General features: G+C 42.8%; 1 protein-coding gene across 4 annotated transcripts in view; it reads right to left on the reverse strand.

Annotated features, from left to right (window-relative positions):
* The window catches only part of dtx1 (deltex 1, E3 ubiquitin ligase), a 56,071-nt gene extending 36,032 nt beyond the window's left edge, over positions 1-20,039 (reverse strand). Inside the window, exons 1-2 of one of the 4 annotated variants that reach the window (XM_031300647.2) lie at positions 19,681-20,039; positions 18,443-19,096 (exon numbers count right to left, since the gene is read on the reverse strand). In XM_031300647.2, coding sequence (XP_031156507.1) covers positions 18,443-18,701 — 259 coding nt within the window. In that variant the 5' untranslated portion in view covers positions 18,702-19,096; positions 19,681-20,039. Of the gene's footprint in view, positions 1-14,937; positions 15,207-18,442; positions 19,097-19,563 lie in introns of those variants that run through there. The other 3 variants (XM_035997641.1, XM_031300648.2, XM_035997647.1) reach the window with 3 other exon arrangements.
* Between the last annotated feature and the right edge of the window lie 2,680 nt (positions 20,040-22,719).

The raw sequence follows: 22,719 nt of genomic DNA on the forward strand, positions 1-22,719 counted from the left end.
ATCCAGGCTAGCTAGCAGCCTTCTTGAGCCCCGGCTGGTTAGCAGCCCCCTTAAGCCCAAGCTAGCTAGCAGCCCTCCTGAGTCCAGGCTAGTTAGCACTCTCCCAGATCCCAGGCTTGCTAGCAGCCTTCCTAGCTTCCCCGAGCTTCCTAGTGTTCCCGAGTTTCCTAGAGTTCCTGAGTTTCCTAATGTTTCCGAGTTTCCTAGTGTCCCCAAGCTGCCCAGTTTCCCAGCACTGCGCAGCCTTCCAGAACCGCCGCTGACGTGCAGCCTTCCAGAACCGCCGCTGACGTGCAGCCGCCCAGAACCGCCGCTGACGTGCAGTCTTCAAGAGTCGTCGATGACCGCTCTTCAAGAATCTACGATGACCGCTCTGCTAGAGTCTTCCAGTCGTCCAGAGTCTCCGATGACCGCTCTGCTAGAGTCTTCCAGTCGTCCAGAGTCTCCGATGACCGCTCTGCTAGAGTCTTCCAGTCGTCCAGACTCTTCGATGACCGCTCTGCTAGAGTCTTCCAGTCGTCCAGAGTCTTCGATGACCGCTCTGCTAGAGTCTTCCAGTCGTCCAGAGTCTTCGATGACCACTCTCCCAGAGTCTACGTCGACAGCTCTTCCAGAGTCCATGTCGACAGCTCTCCCAGAGTCCACGTCTACGGGCAAGCCAGAGGCCTTGCCGGTCTCCGGCGTCCAAGAGACTGCCCCTGAGACTTTGTTGGTCTCTGGAGTCCCAGAGACCTCCCTAGTGACTTTGCCTTTGTTCTGCCCCCATGAGAGTTTGCCTGTGGCGGTCAGGCCGACTCCTGCCCCTCGTGTCCTGTCGGCGGTCAGGCCGACTCCTGCCCCTCGTGTCCTCTCGGCGGGCAGGCCAACTCCTGCTCCCCGTGTGTTGTCGGCGGTTCGGCCGACTCCTGCTCCCCGTGTTTTGTCGGTGGTCCGGCCGACTAATGCTCCAGTTACCCTGTCGGCGGAGTTGCCGACTCCTGACCCTGTTGTCTTGTTGTCTGTTACTGATCCTGTTACCTTGTTGGCAGACACTGACCCAGCTGTCCCCAGCCCAGCTGACCCGTCGCCTGTCCCCAGCCCAGCTGACCCGTCGCCTGTCCCCAGCCCAGCTGACCCGTCGCCTGTCTCCAGCCCAGCTGCCCCTTCATCTGCTGAGCCTGTCTGGCCACCAGAGGGGATTCGCCTTCGCCGCCGGTCTTCAGAAGGAATTCGCCCTCGCAGACGGCCTCCAGAAGGATTCTGCTTTCGCTGTCGCCCTCCAGAGGGGTTTCGCCTTCGTCGCCGTCCTTCAGAGAGGCTTCGCCTTCGCCGCCGGTCTTCAGAAGGGATTCGCCCCCGCAGACGGCCTCCTGAGGGGTTCCGCCTTCGCCGCCGGCCTCCAGAAGGATTCTGCTTTCGCTGTCGCCCTCCAGAGGGGTTTCGCCTTCGTCGCCGTCCTTCAGAGAGGCTTCGCCTTCGCCGCCAGTCATCTCGGTGCCCTCGACATCCTGTACGGCCACCAGAGAGATTCTGCCTTCGTCGCCGGTGGCCAGAAGGGTTCTGCCTTCGTCGCAGGCCGCCTGAAGGTTTCTGCCTTCGATTCTGCTCCCAGTCCCCGTTGCCGAGGCCTCTCTGCCCCCTGTTGCCGAGGCCTCTCTGCCCCCTGTTGCCGAGGCCTCTCTGCCCCCTGTTGCCGAGGCCTCTCTGCCCCCTGTTGCCGAGGCCTCTCTGTCCCTGTCCCGGGGCCTTCCTGTTCCCTGTCCCGAGTGGTCTCTCCATTCCCTAGTCCCAGTTGACTTGTTTGCTGACCTGTTTGGCCCTCCTCCGGTCCCCCTCCGCCCTCCCTGGGTTGTCTTTTTGTTCTGTTTTTGGGCCATCTGGGATCTGTCCCTTGGGGGGGGGGTACTGTCAGGGTTTTGGTATTTTGTGGTGTGTATTATTTTTGTAGTCGGTTTCTGTTCTGTATTGTGCTTGTTTCCTGTTTTATTTTGTAGTCTGTCTTGTCTCCCTTGTCTTGTCTAGCTTTCTTCCTGTCTTTGTTTGTTTCCCGCCTTTTTTGATTTGTTCCACCTGTTGTGTCACCTGCCTCTCGTTCCCTCGTTACCTTGTGTATTTAGCCTCTCTGTTTTCCCTTGTCCCTTGTCGGATCGTCTCGTCGCTGTGCGTTCTGTTTGTTTCTGCATTCCCTGTCGTGGATTTCCTTTTTGTATTGGATTATATCTCCAAGTAAGTTTTGCTTATCTTAAATTAAAACTCTTTAAACTGCATTTGGGTCCTAACCTTGCCTGCCTTCGCACCAGCCCTGATATATACGCATTCTCACATTGTACATGCATGCTAGTGTATCATGTTTATGTATGTATATGCATGTATGTGCAAGTTCTTTGTACCGGTATATAATTTATGTATGTACAAGTGAAGTATTCACTTCCGTAAGACCTGTAGGTGGTTGTGTGGATATTCTATACTTATCATACACAAAATATGTGCATCAGATCTTAAAATAATCTTCTGAAATACCCAGAAATATAAAAACAAAGATACCAATGGCTGTTCGTGGGAGGCATCGAGAGGGATAAAACTGCTCGGAATATCACATTTGACAAAAAAAAAAGAAGTCTGACTCATTGAGATGAACTGCATGCAGTAAATGAGTTTGCTGAGACAGGCTTTTATAACCCACTTCATGGCTGTCAGACACACTTAGGTCTAATCAGAGGAAACGTCTGGCTACATTACAGCAAACTGTCTCTGTGCCAGACGACACTGGTCAGCTTTGATCAGCAGTAAAGTGGACACGGTGTGAGAGAGGTCAGAGGCCGTCAGACCACCCTGCAGGGAGAGATGCGCTTCATCCATATATTATAACCAACACAACTTCTTAAGTATGTTCTACTTTCCCAAGGAGTTTTTATTATTAGGCCCAGACCTTTTCCCTGCTGAATCACAAGTGTAATCACATCTCCTCTGTGTTCATACTACAAAATGAATGCAGAGACACTCTCTTTTTTTTTTAGTATTAATAGCTCATCTTAATAGCTCAATTATTTTTTTACTGCCGTATTTGTATCATGTGCACTTTTCCTAAATGTGACTATCAAGTCTATTAAGAGGAACAGAGGATATTTGGGGAACCGACTCGTGCTTGTCGAGGCTAAATGTCAGGGGCTGGAATAAAAATCAGGGTCATGTCCTGGTTGGAAAGTTGCTGTTGGATCGCTAAAAGCTTTTATCGAGCTTAAAGCCAGAACATGAGTTCGGTGGGCTTTATCAAATCCTACAGAGGTGTAACGGCGCTACATTGACTTTGAGGGTCAAGGCCCGTAGAGAAGCTCATTTTCACAAATTCACTTTTCAGACGTCATTAGCTCTGTTGCGCTAAACAGGAAGGGAAAGAGAGCTGCTGCAATATGAATGCTATTGTTATGGGAAACTGTGAATTGAAGGTAGACCCTTACTTTTTTGTCACTCTGATACTGTATAATAATGAAAGGTTGTTTATGTGGAATCCGTTCAAGCGGATGACTTCGTGCTCTCAAGGCTGTTATCGCTGCAAGAAACATACATAATGTATACGCAACTATGGTGAATAAATCATTAACGGTTTTATGGGAAGGCTTTAATTACTCTAGAACAGATGAGGGTCAACTTTGAAATTCAATTGATGTTGCACTTGTAGGGGGTGTGAGATCTGGGATTATTGGTCTCAAAGTGATACACCACCCAAAAGACTCGGCTAAGAGTTACTTCAAAGATCTGACACTCCCTCGGAGGCAGTACATTTAAACGTATTTTAGAAAAACGATCACAGTTTGAAACATAATGGCCATAGAAGTAGGATTATACTGCAGTAGTAGTTTGAGAGTTTGAAAGTATTGTTACTTTTTGTCTGTGGTGGTCATTATTGGCGTCCACTGTAAACCTAACGCCAGTGTGGTAGTACTCGAGATCGGTCTTGGTCTTAAGACCGGTCTCAAGACCACTCTCGTCTCGGAATCAACCGCATTTTTACTCGGTCTCGGATATAGAGGACATAGGATTTTTTTCCAAGACCGGTCAAGACCACAACTGCAGGGATATCACTAAATTGCCTCTGCATTGTCTTATTTTATGTGTTACTGTGATTGGATGTAAAACGTCCTGTTTCAAATGCAACCAATAACTTGACTCATTTCTAATTAGAAATTTGTTACTGTGCACACCCTCACCCCACCCCCTAAACACGCACTCCCAAGAAAGTGAGAGAGCGGGAGACAGGAGCTCTGGCTGTCTGGCACTGGTCTGGTCTTGGTCTTGACTCTGTCTCAACCCCTCAAAGTCTTGGTCTTGACTTGGTCTCGATACACTCTGGTCTTGGTGATTACTTGGTCTCGGTTTAGACGGTCTTGACTACAACACTGCCTAACACCCATGCTGACCAGAGGTGAGTGTGACTTTAAAGTCCCACTCCACTCAAACATGTGATTTGTTACATAATTTGGATGTTTCAGCTTTACTGCAGAATGACGCGTGAGCAGAGTTTGACACTAGAAGGCTGTGCTCACATTCATCTGCTGACGGAGGAGAGCTTCTCTGTGCTCACTTTAAATCTGAGTCTAATTTTGTGACATCACAACTAGTTTGGAGGCCAATCGCTGTCCAATATGCAACTTGTGTTACTTGGAACCTCCAGTGCAACATACACTGAGAATGGCCTTGCAGTAGAGGAGACATATTGTGTCCTGCAGTTAAACTTTTAAATTAAAAGATATTTGCATAATAATAGATCCTTGATATTTCAATGATGGAGGAGTAGATGTAGAATTCTTAACAAGTTTATTGAACTTTTATGAACTTATCAGACAAACAGTATGATTCAAAACAGAGTAGTTTATGCCTTTTTTTGTGTGCAAAACCCCAGAACATCTTTAATCTTTTTTTGTTCATCATTTACTGTGTATGCAACATTTTTCCAAAGCAGCAATTATTTTGCATCCACGACACACCTCCTATTTACAACATTTTGAAAAAAACTTTTTTATTTTAATATTTTGAGATGCCGTAGTCTGCGTGAGCTATGAGACGAAGCAAAGACCACAGACTGTGGTGAAGACATCAACTGTCCTTGCCGTCTTCTTCAGCTTGCTCTTCTACAAACCCTCATTAGCTTTCAAGCTTTCGTTGAGATGTAGCACATGCCTTCAGTGGGAAACCTGCAAAGTGTTTGGATGCATTCTGCACTTTTAATCCAAAATGTTGTTACTGTGGGGTTGCTGCCTTTTTACTTTCCTTTGATTAAAAATTATAAGACAAACTGCTGTTTTCTACAGTGTTTTGCTGTTGAGGAGCTGCTTACCAAGGTATCTGAGGACTCCAAGAGCAGCAATGATGACTGTGTCACACATGAAGACGGCCTTAAGGTAACTTTATTTACCTCAAGTGTAACCAGTTTGCTCCATAGTGTGCGTTTTTGCAGCTCAAGCTCATGTTTTACATTTCCTTTTGCTTCTACTATTTGTTTTTTGTCAAGCGTTATTCTGCAATAATGATTTTGCTCTAAGTATCAGGTTCTCTGAAGCAAATATCTCTGATAAGTGTGAAGCTTTGTTTTTTAAATAATTGGTCCAGACATTACATGCAATGTAATAAAAAATATCCTAAAAGACATGTAGTGGCTTTCGTTCCCTTTCATATTGACAAATGTCTCTCTGACTGAATGCATCCATACAAAATGACAGAACAGAGTTGAAGCAATTACCATTATAGTCTGATAAAAATCCACCTTGAAGCAACTGTGATATGAATCCTTGGAGAGTTTGCAAGCTCTCATTAATAATGAAATGTCTGAGAAAGTGAAGGTGTGTGAGCAGCTTCTTTTAAGGAGCAACAGGGGAGGCTGGAGGGGCCACTGCCTGGAGCACCTGGCAAATATTACTCACCTCACGGGCTACCGCAGGAGTCAGGACGTTCCTCACGCTGACCAGTCACAGGACTTGGACTCTCACCAGGGACCATGATTTAGAAGCACTTACAGGTGACACAGAGAAAGGAGGAGCGGAGAGGAGGCTGAGACTCACATTGATATTCTGCTGAGCGCCTGGGCTGCAAACAATCAAAATAAGTGATTGTTTTTGTATATGGCTGAAAAGTCGGAGTGTGAGGGAATGTGAACCTGTTATGTGCATGCATGTGCTCGTCCCATTGCCTTGCCGCAGTAATTCTTCCTCTCTTTTCAATTCGACCAAACAGCTAGTGACTGCGCATTTGGAAGGCAAGCAACTCCATACAAAAGAGAACTAACAACCGCAACCAACCAAGAGTATTATTACAGTGCCTGGGCATGGCTATATCACTACTAGTCTATATCCAGGGCGTTCCACTACCGGGATTGCTCTTGTTCTGCCGGTATTTCCGCCGGATGTCATTCTTTTTGGATGTCCGTTTTAGGATGTCCAGTTTCCTTCTGCTTTCTATGTGTTTCAATTTTAAACTTTGGTGAATTTATGAGGACTATGGTTAACTGCTCCTCAGATCTCTGCAGAGTAAATCCAGACAGCTAGCTAGACCCATCAATCTGAGTTTTCTGTTGCACGACTAAAACAACTTTTGAACGTACACAGTCCACCAAAACAAGTTCCTTCCCGAGGCTATTTTGCAGAGGCACCGTGGCTCCGTCCGGCGCTTAGCCATGACGATTGTGATTGGTTTAAAGAAATGCCAATAAACCAGAGCATGTTTTTCTCCCATCCTGGAATGCTGTGTGGACTAGCCAGACCCTCCTCCTCAGCGCTGTGGAGGAAGGTCTGGCAATGCGAGACTATATCGCTACTGACACTACAGCTGTGGTGAGTATTTGACCATTTACTGAATTAGTTACAGTTGACATTAGGGCTGCAAGTGATCATTATATTCATTATAAGTAATTATGTTTTCAGTGGAAAATGGCCATTAAAAGTTCCAAGAGCACAAGGTGTAGTCCCCAAATGGCTTTTTTCAGACTAACAGTCCAAAACCCAAAGATATTCAATACACAATGCTATAATAACTCACAAATCTCACATTTGAGAAACTGGAGCCAGTGAATGTTTGCTTTTGTTTTGCGTCATATGTAACTTAAATTATTTCTTATTTAAAAATTTGGATTTTGGTTAAGATTTTCTGGTGATCAACTAATCCTTTCTGCACTAACCTCTATGTTATGAGACTACAACATCAGTCTACAGTCAAGTCCAGTCAATTATATTTGTATTGCCCAATATTACAAATCACTAAATTGCCTCTTTGGCTTTACAATCGGTACACCTTACTGAACACCCTCTGTCCTTTGACCATCCCTTTGAACAAGTAGCCTAGTGGCTGCACCTAGTGGTGCTTTGAGCTAAAGTCAGCATGCTAACATACTGTCAATGATGTTGTGATGTGCAGGTATAATGTTTACCTTGTTCATCATCTCGGTGTTTGCATGCTAACAATTGCTTATTAGCACTAAATACAGAGTACAGATGAGACTGGAGGGAACATCAGTAGTTTTGCAGGTATTAAGTCATGCACCAAAGTATTGGACAAATAAAATCTGATAATAGAACTAGATGCAAAGTCATGGGATCTCTATCCCTGCAGCCATGACACTATGGTGGCTAAAAATGTATTAGTAACGATAAGTAAAGGTTTGCCTGTTAGCATGCTCAAATAGCCTTTCAAGCTGAGAATGTCCTTCCCCGTCTCATTTAGTTTGTGTTTTGTGTGTATAATATGTTCATTTTAAATGGCCCTATGTGGAATAGTTATATAGTTAGTAATAGTTAATAAACAGAGTAAAGTCTGTGAAAAAACATATGTAGTAAAAGGATATTTAAGGGACTTGGTAGAGATGTGACTCCTGCCCGTGTGTTCAGACTTTAGGAAGATCTTTTTTGGCCATTACAGAGGCTTACACTGGAACAATGACGACTGTCTTACCACTAAGATACTTTTGAGAAAGCCATCCCAGTTTCGGCTTTAGCAATTTGTCATGCTGCTGCTGCTGCGCTAAAGTGGGCTATGGGTACAGATTTAGTAAAATAAGTAAAAAATGCTGAGACCAAAACAACCTGTGCTGTGTTTCTGCGTTGCACCATTACTGATCTTGAGCAGTGATCAAGGGAGCTTTGCGCCTGGCTCGCTGCAACCGCTGGCAGCCAGAGTTACGTCAGTGCAGCTCTGGTCTCCGTCAAACGCTGCTTTCTGTAAATGTTAGACCACACACTCCTGTAGATCAAAGACACCCCATTTGTTACAGCAGGAACACTCTGTCCCCTTTCCAATATGACAGCTACCTAACATCTGGTTTGTATACTGAAGAGTCTGTGTACTATGAAGCTATTTCTTTGTTACCACAAAGTATGGGTCAACATTCACTTTTTTTCTCCCCCAGTAAATCCCATCAGAGAAGAGAGTGAGACTATTTGAGAATTTTGATTCAACATCCTCGAAAGTAAGACACATTTCAACAAGAGATGTGCCAATGCATGTAACCAGGAGATGGAGGATAGTTCATCCAGTTAACCCTTGTGTTGTCCTCGGGTCAAATTTGACCCTTTCTTTTATATCAGAAATATGGGTTTCTTTTAACCAAAAATAACATGGATGTATGGATGTTCTTTGCAGGTAAAATGAATGATTACATTCATTAAATTGTAGGTGTTTTATTCAATTTTATAGCGTTTGTAAATGGTTTCACAACAGTATCCTGACTAAACTAGACAGTGTGAGTCACTCAACATCCTCTGATCTTAACTATTAGGCAAACTAATTCATAACTTTTGCTTTTTTAACTCAAACATTAGGTATAATATCATTTAAACTAGGTTTATTGACCATGAATTTAAAAAAAAAAAGCGTTACAACAAGTGACAAAAACATTTAAAAATTACTATTTTGACCTGGAAGGATAACTAGTTTATGGTCGACGGGAAGACAACACAAGGGTTAAGGGATGATGCCTCATTCCTATTCTAGCAGCAGCAGCAGCAGCAGCAGGCTGATGGGCCAAGGCAGACGACCTACAATCTGACTGACCTCCCAGACTGGCCTGATAAGCAAGCGGCGCAGAGAGCAGCTTTAAAGCAGCTTCTCTGATGAAAGAGTATGATATCCACTTATAAGTTAACAGTGGTGACACGCTGAAATCAGAAGTTAAAAGGAGATGTGGGGAGACGCTTCTGCTGGAGGCTGCCAGAAGCTGCACAGCCCGCTCATCACTGTAACGTAATAAGAATTTCAACAGAGTAGACCAAAGCACTACAACCCTGGGAACAAAGATTGCTCTGAAGAGGGACTAGCAGCCTGAATAATGCTTTACAAGGATGGAACAAAGTATAGAGCTGAAATCATTATTTGATTAATCAATGCACAGAAGATCCATTCCCAAAGCTGTTGATTTATTAAGAAACATAGCCAAACATTTGCTCTTACCGGCTTCTAAAATGTAAGGATTTTCTCCTTTTGTCAATTTGATATACTGTAAATGGAATATCTTTGGGTTTTGGTGCTCAATTGTTGTTGGAGGCTTTGGACAATTGAGATGGGCATTTTCCACAATTTTATCACAGACTAAATGTTGAAAATCTGAAAAATAATTGACATGTTGAACAATAATAAAAACAACTTTTAGTTGCAGCCCTAAATAAGTAAAAGTATACTTTTATAAAGATGTTATTTTGCTGTTGCTTTCTTTTTAGCTGCACACATTTTAGTCATTGTTTGAGTAAGAGTAGTAAAATGTGCTTCACAACTTTAGAAATGCTCAAATATGCTTGATTTTCTACATTTTGTGTCAGTATAAACAAAGAATCTTGCATTGGCTGCTGGTCAGACCCTGTAAATGAATGTGGACACTGGTAGCTTGTGACAGGCATCTGACTGTGTTCTTTATATTCCATAAACAAAAAATATGTAGTCAGATAATTGACAAAAATATGGCCAGATTCATTAAAATAAGCACACTTTGAGGCCCTGGATGGGAGACTTCACAGCAACGAGACAAAAGCTGTATGTGTGTGAGAGTGAAAGAGCAGGGGGATGTGCCCAGCTGAGGGTCGTTTCAGTGTTACTATCCCTCCCTCCACCCTGACTGTCACTTTCCATCAGGAAAACGCTCCACCTCTCCCTCTGTTCCCCTTCTCTCCTCACCTCTGTCAGCCTCCCTCTCCACAGCGCCACTCCATTCCCTTTCCTACCGTCATCCAAGTGGAGTTCAGCCAGCGGGTCAGGGCTATAATGGACCCCTGTGTACAGTGACACCTTCGCACTGCCTTGACTAAGCACAACTTTTAAATCTGACCTTCACTGACTAATTACGCTAATGCTCTCAGAGAAATAGACATGGTCATTATATGTCATGCCTGTTTATCTTTGATCCACGTGACTGAGGATGTGGTCGGGTGGTGACTTGCAGGGTGGCAGGGGTGGAATGTAACTAAGTACATTTAATCAAGTACTGTACTTCAATACAAATGTGAGGTACTTGTACTTAGTCTTTTCTTTTCCTGCCACTTTCTACTTCTACTCCGCTACATTTCAGAGGGAAATATTGTATTTTTGACTCCACTACATAATCTGACAGCTTTAGTTGGTAGTTACTTTACACATTAAGATCTTTGCACACAAAACACATGTAGTTTAAAAATATGATGTTTTATTATAAATTAAACTACCCAACAATATAACGGCCTAAAAGTCCAGCTGAAATGATTAGCTGATTAAACACTTACGTAGTTGATTGACAGAACAGTTTTGATCGTGTCCAGTTTCTAAAATGTGAGGATTTTTCTGCATTGAGTACTTTTACTTTTAATACTTTAAGTACATTTCCTGATGATACTTACACACTTTTACTTAAGTAACATTTTCAATGCAGGACTTTTATTTGTAACAGAGTATTTTTACAGTGTGGTATTAGTACTTTTACTTAAGAAAAGGATCTGAATACTTCTTCCACCACGGCTCTATACATACTGTATCTAGTATACTGTAAATGCTTTGGATCAACATCAAGTATAATTGCAAACAGCAGTCCTACAATGTCTAAGCCAGAAGAAAAAAAAAATATACAGTGCAAAATTACTCAGTGAGTCAGCAAACATCACAGTGCTGCTGATGTGTGCACATGTGCTCCACTTGTAGACCAACCAGTTCTCACTCCGAACTCGTAAAATACGGACGTTTGGATTTGTGGCTGTCAGCGTCCTTCAGCGTGTTTGTATAACGTACCGGGGAGAGCAGGCAGCTACACGGGGTTTAGCGAGTAGTATGTAAGGCCGAAATTCCGCGTAGGTAGGGAGGTTGGTTGGGGTGGTGGATGGGTCAAACACAGGACTTTCACCCAGGAGGCCGGGGGCTCGTGTCCCACTTGTCACGTTTCCTAAAGTCGCTTTCTTCTTTAACCGTCCCGTTCTTCCCGCGTCACGGAAACGTAAGCCCACACACGACCTTTTCCTTAACATAACTGCGTCAAAAGGGACGCCAATAGTCCCGACCAAGCGCGTTTAGTTAAAGCGCGTTATATGACGCTAAAGGAGACTTTTAGCGTAAATAACAACGACAAAGGCACCTGACCAAGCGTCCATATTTTATGAGATGGGAGTGACAACCTGTTGTGTAGACGCATATAAAAGCACCTGGTTCTGTCTCGTTTGTATTCATACTTGTTTCTTGCCGTTTCTGTTCTAAATGTCCACTTTAGAGCTTTCGGGCTCCACTCTTTGCTCATTCTGCTTTCTTCTGACTCAAGTAGGATTTCACAGTCAGAGCTGATGCACACAGCACCTGACCTTTAGCACGTACGTACATAGCGGGAATCCTTTTTACAGCTTCCTCCCACAGACCACGAAAACAGTTCCCACACACAGTTATTACATACTAAACTACAATAAAAAGAGACAACCTAAAGCGCCGCCCTCTTCGACAATCTGCAGCATTAACATATGCTCTGCAAGTTTCCAGGCAGTATCCAAACCACAACCACAGCTACTGTTGTTTGTCAGCTTAACACAAAACAGACATGAGAACATGACGATCTCTTCTTTGTTTTCTGGTGTTTTTTCAATGTAATTAGTCAGGGAGGGCTGTTAGCTGAGGGGAAATGGGCCAGAGGAGAGGAGGTTCTCACGCCTGTGGAACCAAAACAAACAAAGCCCCGCTCCGGCAACACAGCAACCAACAGCCGCTGATAGGGGTTATCTCCGCAGTCACACATGGGCCATCTCACAACAGTGAGCACCGAGCAATGGTAAAGTAAGTAAAGTAATGGCCCTTGCAACCCTAGGAAAATAACTCGGACATACATTGCACACAACATGCTGTCTCTTTGATTTTAAAGGGGTGGTTCAGAATTTTGGACATAGGACCTCATTTGCATGTAAACTGTCCAAGCTTACATGACTTTTCTGTCAGCAATAACCTAAAGTTAGCAGTTAACCCAGCCAGGTATCTACCAAGAGTGTAGCTATACTGTTAGCTAACGTTGTCACTCTCCACAATACATTGAACTGTAACGTTATCTCCACTAACGTTGTCAGTCTCAATCTATCAGTAGCAGCTAGGCTAACTTTATTAGCTAGAGTAGCCTACCAAAAGTTATTACCTGTTCATCAGTAGCTGTTGGTGCATCTGGAAAGACGGATGGAACCGCATTCATTGTCAGTGACTTGTGGTCCTTTAGATTGCAGGGTTTTTCAAAGTCGTCTTGTCTAAAATGATCACTACACATTTGCCACTTGAGTAGAGTCTCTGCCTTGATGTCCAAGCCAGCAGCAAGAAGCCACAGTTGGTTCCTTTCTAGATCTCCCAATGGAAATGTGTGGAAACTTTGTGGTGCCCATCTGTTTGGTTTATTTTTACAATTTCTAAATGCACACTGAATCATCATGTTGCCTAGTCAGTAGTTTCCAATCCAATGCTTCAATACCACTGTACTAGGCTACTACTAGGTGTCCCGACTGTAGTTTACTTTTCAGCGCAGTAGTACTAACCGGAGCAAAGTAAAATTCCGCCGCTGCTGAGAAACTAGTCCCTCAAAATGTAATGCGGTCATTGAGATGCAAGGGTAGTTTTATTCTAACATTATTCTATCAACACAGACATTTACATCAATAGTCTGGCATTATAATTTATTTGCCTTGGGTGTACTGTGGAGTGGGTAAGACTGTTTTTAGTGGCAGGCTAGCAGATACTGTTGACTTGCGCTAGCCTAGCACCAGTGAACTCTGCAACTGGAAGGACTGGACAAAAAGTGTTGAAAACGGTCTCCACTGATAAATAACACACTGGCTAACTTGGAAATGAGGTCCTATGTCCAAAATTCTGAACCACCCCTTTAAGGTGAAGGACATTCAACTTCAACTTTAATGACACATGATGATGATTTAATAAACAGCTATTTGTTTTTCCATTTTTCAAATGAGGATTAAACTGTTTTTTGATATATTTTTGAAGAAAATGCGTCAGCCTCTGGCTGATTCTTTCCTTTTGCAGCGGTTGACTGACATCTGTGGGCCGGTGTTGCTAAGAGACGCAACTTCAACTCAACTTGGTCATATGTATAGCTATATTTGTATAGCCTAGGGAAAGCAAACAAAGACATGTTTCCCCTTTTTAAACAAGCCCACATAGCGCTGACTATCAACCATAACAATTGAAACCTGCAATAATGGATTTTTGGGAGACTAAGGGGCAGTGGGTTGAACACACTAGGACATACACTGATTTCTTAGCAAAAGGTATCTTAGTTTCAGTTCAACATTAAAGGTGAACTGTGTTCAGTTAATGTAACGTCAAGGTAAGACACATTTGCCAAAGTTGAAAATGCTATTGACAAACTGACTGGTTTTCTTGCACCTGTCAATCAATTCAGTAATTTATACATTTATGTTCGCTACCTTGTAAGTCAGTAATTTTTCTTCTGATGTGCATGCATTTTGACCTCTATACTGTGCTTTTATAACAACTCATAACACAAGTAAATTCCTGTTGCCGTAATATGACTATAGCACCAATAACCAATAGAATACGTCTTCATTTAAGGAAAATGTTCAAGTTTTGAACGGTGCTGATGTTACATTACTGATTTAGCTATTGTTCATGAATGTGCAGTTGCTGGTCCCTCTACTTTGTGCCACCTCTCCATCATAAAAGAAAAGCCAGACAGCAGGAGCAATAGCTGCAGGGTTAAATCCATCAGACAGGCCACAGGTGTTGGTATATGATGGAGATGGCAGATAAGCCCATGTGTTTTGCTATGGGAGTGGGTGTAGTGAAAGAGGATCAGTCCACAGCAGTGTTTAGAGGTTCAAACGCCCCTCTGGGGAGGAGAACGGATCGATCCTCCTTGGCTGGGAGCCAATCCTCCTCCTGCCTTCAGCCAGATATTCAGCCACACTATATATAAGCCTTGGAGCTTTCAGTCATATTGTATAAAGCACTGGAGTTCAGGATTTCGCCACAGTAGTTGTATTATGAACTCCATACCCTGTGTTTTGTGTTTAGGGCCCTGCCGCATCGCCTGTGGTGCATGCGTTGCCGTCCTGATGCTCTGATTAGAGGGAGCCATGGAGATAAACTAAAGCTGCTGTCTCATTAGTCGGAGAACTCTGCCTGGTTCCCACCCACAGAAGCTCCTCCCAAACCCACAGGAGGAGCAGGGCAGCCCCACACAGCCTGCAGGGACAGGACACAGCCACCACAGCCAACTCCCAGATGTACAGAAACAAGGATGGCTACACACACAGGGGACACCGAGCACTCTCTTTCCAGCTCTTGCCAAAAAACAGCCTCAGAGGACGAGATCATTGGCTCCGCGACAAAATGGGGTTTCCCTACAGGGACACTCCTGCAACAGCCTGCAACAGAGCAAAGTGGCTGTGGGTGACCCGCTGAGCTACAAATACAGCAAACATCCGATGTGAAACAGATGCATCACAATCCACGTTAAAACAAACTCACCGAGGCCCTTTTGTGTAAGCAGTGGAGCAACAACCTGGGAGTTAGGGCTCATGGGAGCTGGGATCGATGGCTGTGGCCTGGCAGAGGTTTGCCCATGTTTGGGGACAGGAATGGAGTGTGCAGAGGAGGAGGAAAGAGGAGGGAGAGGAGGCAGCAGGTGTCCAGGCTGCTGTCCGTCAGCCAATGGTGTGACAGGTTTATCCCAGCCGAGGGGGAAGGTAGCACACCAATGAAGAGCGATAAACGTCAGGCCTAGCCCGAGCACCGTGGTAATGGCTGACAAACGCCTCAGTGGCTCATCTCACAGCCAGTCAACCACAGACACACGTGCTGGGCTGTGTTATGTTTTATCAGCAGACAGCAACACGTACAGCAGAAATCCAGCCGGGCAGCCCCTTATACTACAACCCTCTCCTGACAGTCATGCAGAGCACTGCCACTCTCATATTCAGCAATTCAAACATTAAGGAACATGTTTCCATCATAAAGAACAGAAAAAACACTAATATGTTTAAGTGCTATATACAATCCATGTTGTTATACATTAAGTGCTCAATCAATATACTTTTCATATAAGGTTCCAGGCCTTCTCAATGCCTTCACACCTCGTTGATAACTTTGTATAAATATTGTAGGGATAACAAAAATACATAACACTTGTCTGGTGCCTTCATGTTGGGTTTTTTCTCATGATGTAATAATGAAATGTCCCTCTAAATGTGTCAACACAGCGTAATAAAGCCGGCTTCCTGATTGTACAGCATTAATAAAACAGCAATGGCGTAAAGTGATATCAGAACAGGATAATGACATGTTGTTTTTAGAAACTGTCCCTCCATTAGTGATTTTTTTTTTAAACATTATTATATTCGTATTTACTTTTAAAAGGGGCAAGGACACGGCCTCGCCCAATGCCACATACCACAAGATTTATAGCCTAGGCTAGTTTGCAACGCCCATCTGTAGTTGGGTTTTTATAAAAGATAAATAAAACACACATGCAGTGTGACAAGAAAGCACATACACAACTACAACTTGTTACAGTTGTGGGTATTTTTGCAGTTTTGAAACATTTAAAGAAACATGTAATTAGATTTTGACATTTCTCCATAAATCAGTCAGTTATTAGGCTAACAGTTACTCCAAGGAACTTTACAAATTTGAGCTGAATTCATTATTATTCTGTATTCTGAATAACAGTACCAAATAAATAGGTATTACAGTAATACAAATGTAAAATGAAGCACTGCAAATTAATGAAAGGTGACATAATGCAGATTCATACACAGTTAGGTCAACCTTCTGTATATCCCATGTTTATCTCCCTGTGCCTCTTCACTGATGTTACATAATGCCTTCAAATAAGAGACTTGTCTCAGACATAAAGTGAGAGTTTTACTCTCATGCTAACATTGTTTTTGTATTGTACACAACGACCTGTCCCTAGAGCATCAGACACACAAGTCACAATCACTGGCTTTGATTTATAACGGACTCTAACATAATGATGTGTAGCTGAATCACACGGGAAGAATAATTCAGGCAGCTGAGATATGTCCAAGGCTGCTTCCAACAGATGTCTAAAACCTCCCCCATATCATCGCTTCAAACACTGGGACAGCAGGAAGGTGAATGCACACGCACACACACACACACACACACACACACACACACACACACACACACACACACACACAGAGTGTGTTGAGCCTTGGTGGAACACAGCAGAAAAACATCTGGTCTTATTTAAAAAGGGAGCAGTCATCAGAGAGGATTACAGTCAACCAAACAATGGCTGTGCTGGGTGGATTTTACAAGTGACATGTTATATAACACATATTATTAACACTACTATTATACTGTACTGCTGTAAGCATGTTATGGCCAGATTTAATTCATCCCTCACTCTAGATAATGTTGGTCCCATGCTCTCCTACAGAACCCACATTTAGTGTTAAAAAAATGCAACATCTTTCCAAAAAACCAATGAGTCATCGTGTTAAAGACCTGCGATTTTAATTTTGACCAAACTAATTGTGATTATGATTTTTTTTCCATAATGGAGCAGCCCTATTACAGAGCATGGCCTCTTAAACAGTACAGTTTATTACCGACCACTATTGTGATTGCCATTCTTACTTCTGAATGACAACACATTTGATGAATACAACCAGCTGAGCAGAGTGAGGAGCGTACAGCACTCGTTCGCCTGATGAATGCGCAGCCCCTCCAACATGGTGAGCTTTGGGAAGGTCATGGCATCCCAGCTGCCGAATAAAAACACTCTTGAATAAATAAATAATTGCTACACTTCACACATGATCTTTAAGTCCAGCTTGTTTCAACACCTCGAAGCTCAACCTGTGGTTCATCTACATCTACATGAGTCCCAAAGCAGATTCAGGACTCTATAAATATTGTAGAGATAAAAAAAAAAATACATAACACTTGTCTGGTGCCTTCATGTTGGGATTCTTCTCATGATGTCCCTCTAAATGTGTCAACACAGCGTAATAAAGCCGGCTTCCTGATTGTACAGCATTAATAAAACAGCAATGGCGTCAAGTGATATCAGAACAGGATAATGACATGTTGTTTTTAGAAACTGTCCCTTCATTAGTGATTTTCTTTTTTAAACATTATTATTTTCGTATTTACTTTTTAATGGGGCAAGGACACGGCTGCCGAATAAAAACACTGGGACTCATGTTCATCTACATGAGTCACAAAACAGATTCTCTCTCATTCATTCCTCTGAAAGTTACATAAGATTAGTGTAACAACCAATCAAAGCAGGCTGGCTCTGTTTTAGCCGGTGCCAATGTGACAATATGACATCATTTGTGGTGATGACAGCCAAGCACAAGTCATTTATTTACCTATTATTGACGTTCGAACTACTGGGTAAACATCCCCATAATGTATCTACGTCATCTGTTCTTTCCTTGACCTCACCATCTGTGTGAGATCTGTGTGCAAAGTAGGGGTGAAAAAAAAAAATCAATTCACCTATGTACAGTATCGTGATTTTTTGTGCAACGATTTTTATAATGGATACTTTTCCCCAGAATCGTTATTTTTTTTTATTTTTTTATTTTTTTACCAATGATTCACCTAAATATATTCTGTTTATACAGTACTACATCATATCCGTTTCCAGCAAAACAGAGCGAAAGCATTAAATGCAGAAAATCCATGTTATGTACTTCTTTACAAATGAAATAAATGTCAGGCTGACATGTGATGGGCATTCTTTTTTAGAAAACAATTACTTTTTATAAATGTCTCATGATATATTGCCTCTAGAAGTGTATTATTCACATTATTATTTTGTTAAAGAAGGAAAAGAAAATCGCAATACTCAATACTATCGAATCGCAATAAATGAAAATGGCAATACAAATCGAATCAGCACCCATGTATCGTGAAATAATCGAACCGGGACAAAAGCATATGGTCCCAGCCGGTAGTGCATAGACAGGCAACTACTGCCACGTCTTCTTACCTGTGTCCTGTCGGAACTGGTGCATGGACTGCAGGTCGATGACATAAGGAGAGAGCTGGCCGTCCACCTGGCCCAGAACTACAGTTCCCCGGGCATCCCCCTTCAGTACATTCTCAATATGGTGGCACACCGCTGCGCTGTAGGGCCTCCAGCGCCCATGTTCGTTCAACCACTCCCAGACCACCACCCTGGCCAGGTTCTGAGGTGGGTACCCCAGCCCGTTGACGGGCACCAGCAACCCTGATCCTGGACGGGCCATCTCCTTTGTGTTGTCTGTCTGCGCTTCAGCTGCTGGCTACGTCCCGGGGCTACAACAGCACTGAAACCACTGTCAGTCAGCTGACACACTGGAACAGTTTCATCATCGCCAAAACAGAAAAAAAGCTTGAATCAGCGATTGGTATGGTAGGCTACTCCTCGATTATCTCATGCTGCTTTTTTTCACGCCAGCAGCTCTGCTGGAGTCATTGTCTACAGGTGCTTTGTGACTGCTGGCTCTTTGATCAGCCAGAAGCAGCCTCTGTCCTCTTGTGTCTTGTCCTGTTTGAAGTGGCAGACGTTGATGGTGATGATGGGGATGATGAGATTTTCAGCTGTCTCAGTCCTCCACAGCCGACCACAGCAGATCAGCAGCAGGCAGACAGGAGATGCTCTCTGAAAAAGACCAGGAGCAGAAATATTCTGATAAACAAATGGGAGTTATTTATTAGCAGTTAGGCACTGTTTCAGGGAAGGTGACACAAACCAAACCAGTTCTGTGCTATATAGTCCCATAAGTGGCCTGTACTGTCCCTCTTCGCAATTCTGTTCACTAAAAGTGCAGTAACCAAAAAAAAAAAAAAGCTGCATATGCTGTTTCGGCAGCAAAATAATTGTGATTGTCATCAGATTTGTGTCGAGGGGACAGAGCAGTGTGAGCCAGATGCTATCATAATCCTAGCAGACAGAATATCACTCTGATTTTTCCCACACAGAAAGCTGTTCAGGTGTAGTGAATGCAAAGCAAAGGGCATATTGCCTCTCTTGCTTCTAGGATTTCTCACTATTCAATTGTAAGGCTCATATCTGAATGTTTTCTCTGGCATGCACAACACGCACGCATCGATTCTGGCGATACAGACCTGTAGGCTGCAGTTGTGGTGCCACACATCTGTCAGGTAGAGGCTGCATTTCACAGCCTCCCGGCCGAAAATCAGATTGCAAAAAATAAAAAACGAGGTGCAAATCTCGAAACGCACCTGCCTTTTCAAATCTGTGATTTGTACGTTTTTCCTTATCCTTAAAACTGAAATCTTCCTTCAAACCGACCTCCTGCAGCTCCAGTAATCCAGTGTTATCGCTAAAGAAAAAATACCGAGACGTCGTTGTGTTTTATCCCCGTGGATCTGCTAACACACTACACCAGCTTGTTGGTCCTCTGTTTAAGTGATGCATGCCCCACTTGCACGGTTTTCAGTGCGAGTCGCAGAGCCGCGGACGCGCATTTCTGCCTGTTACGCCAAACAACATGCATTCACATAGTAAACACGCATCTCATGCCGTCCGCAAATTACGCACAAATATCCAGGCGCACCTGTGTGGGATATCCGTTGAAATCCGTCATTTTCATCAAAACTAAAGTATACAACTTCCGGTATCTGGTTTCAAAATAAAGCCCCTGTTGACATATTTTCACTTAGAAAACCATGAAGTGTAGCCTATAGGCTACTATGACTGGTGCTGGTTATGTTACACACTCTTCCCATGAAATGTATTCAGATATCTTGACCGTCATTGGAGGGAAATGATATTTTATTTTCACATTAGCGTCTTACACAAATATCCAGTGACATCTGACTCACTCTACACAGACATTTTTCTATAAATAGATTAGCTATATTATATAGTATAATACATATTTTGTTGGTGTTGGTATGTCTTCCAAGGAGCAAAAAGTATGAAAACCCAAAGCATTTTTTGGTAATATTAAACCTATGTGGATGAACATATAGCTGATCTTCTGAGGCCTTGTTCGACTCTACTTGAAAATGAGAGTGCTGATTTATGTGTTGCAAAATGATTCACAATTTGCAATTGTTCGTAGAACTGTGAATAACACTAAACGGTTAAAAAAGGTTAAAGCGAAGGTTAATTTATTGTCATTGTACAACAACAAAAAATGCAGTTGTGGTCCCTTACAGGTAGTACCAGTCCTCTAACAGTAGAAGTAGAATCAGAATCAGACAAGGATTTATTGCCAGTAAGTAACACATTCGCCTTGGTGGTTGGTGCAGACATAAACAAACAAATAAACATTAATATGAGATACGCAATAGTTAGTTAGTTAGTTAGTTATGTTTTATTTCTGTGTCATGCCAAACATTTTGGCCCATCCCATATGGGATTACAAGACACCACAAATTTACTTATTTAACAAACATCTTCCTGTCGCATATACAAATCATTCGGAGAAATACATGAATACAAATATATACATAAACACACATATACACATACATATATGTATATGCACGTACACACATACACATACACACACACCACACACAAACAACAAATTCTCATCTACAATTCATTTCGATAAAGAGCTTTTTTCCTCTTCTCCCAAGCTTTATCTAGATAATTGGCTAATTTATATGTTTCATATGTGAACAGCCATCTCGGTCTTTGAGCATCATCCATATTTACCAAGTCAATCTCTGCTTTTATCCTACCAAACAATAAATAAGGAATGGCATTTAGCTGAAGCTTTCATCCAAAGTGACTTACAATTGCTACATATGTCAGAGGTCACACGCCTCTGGAGAAACTAGGGGTTAAGTGTCTTGCTCAGGGACACGTTGGTTGCTGTATCACAGCGGGAATCGAACCCAGATCTCCCACACCAAAGGTTTGCATCATATCCACTGCGCCATCACTACCTGCTGCAGCCCAGCAAAATAGCTGGTTAACGTAAGAAAAAAGAGGCTGAACGGTTTAGTGCAGAATGTGCAAAAATGTTTATGGATGTGCAAAACGTTTGGGATATATAGTGTGTGCAATGGGCAGGTGTATAGTCCAGGATGTAGGTTAATGCAAAGTGTAGTGTCTAGGGGTTAGGGGGGGTTAAAAGTCAATGTCAGTGGGGGTTCGGGGCCTTGTTAATAAGGCTGACTGCAGAGGGGAAGAAACTGTTTTTGTGGGGTGAGGTTTTTCAAACACTTTGTATCCTGTAGTGCATTTTATTATTATTATTTTTTTATTTGCATTAGGAGGAATGTAAACAGCAGCAACCAACACACTGGTGACTTCTCTGGGCAGCTTATATGGCCGCCATCTTCACATTAAAAGTCCAACATCAGGGAACCATTTTCCATCAACTTTGACTTTAATGGATGATGGAGATAGCATAGTTGAACTTGTTTACTTTTGACAGAAGCATTACTAACATACAATATTGACTTCACTAAGGACATCATTATAGTAAGGTTTGATACAGTGTCTGAAGCTATAAGAAAACTTGAAATAACAAAAATAATCGATCACATCACTGCAGAACATCTAAAACGTGCTTTCTGCATCTTAGCTTTTTAGTGGTATTGTGGTACTTCTGCTGCTGAGTTCAGTGCTGTTACTTCCTGTCAGAAAAGCATAAAACATGTCAAATGAATAGTGCTGGCTATAGATTGTAAATGAATAGCCTTTCTGGTATGTGTTCCAAAGGGAGTGTGATAAATATGAGGTTAGAATTGCCATTGATATTTTTTTATAAGACAGCTGTTATAGTCAGCATCCTGTTCGTATGCCTCTAAATGAAGAATGCTCCAAACATGTTGTTCGAATCTATGAAATAGTTGTTAGAGAGGAGAGACTATGGTCATGGCTGTGTTGGTGTCAGATGATGCAGTTTGGATGGAGCAGTGATGAATCACTTCTCAAATCAGTAATGGAGTTAGACAGGATGGGACCTTATTTGAATTTCTGTGTAACCTTCATACAGTATGCACGACTGGGCACTGTAGTCTTAAAATTGATCATTGATCCCATGATCAATGTAGTAGCAAATGCTTTTAAAGTGAAAAAAAGACTTGCTTTTAACTAATGCTTTTAAAGTAAGTAAAGTAGGTCAAATGTCTGAATCAAAGTTTTATAGATGAATAAACGGATGAATTGTATTGATACCGTTGCTTGTGATACATTTTGCAGTAATTCCATATGGATGTCACGGTCTGCCTGTTCCAGGCTTGCAGTAATAGGTTAGGAATAGGTTCACTAAATGGTACAACAGTCCCATCTGCTGG

Source organism: Sander lucioperca, chromosome 2, assembly GCF_008315115.2.
Source record: "Sander lucioperca isolate FBNREF2018 chromosome 2, SLUC_FBN_1.2, whole genome shotgun sequence".
In the NCBI taxonomy this organism is placed as follows: domain Eukaryota; kingdom Metazoa; phylum Chordata; class Actinopteri; order Perciformes; family Percidae; genus Sander; species Sander lucioperca.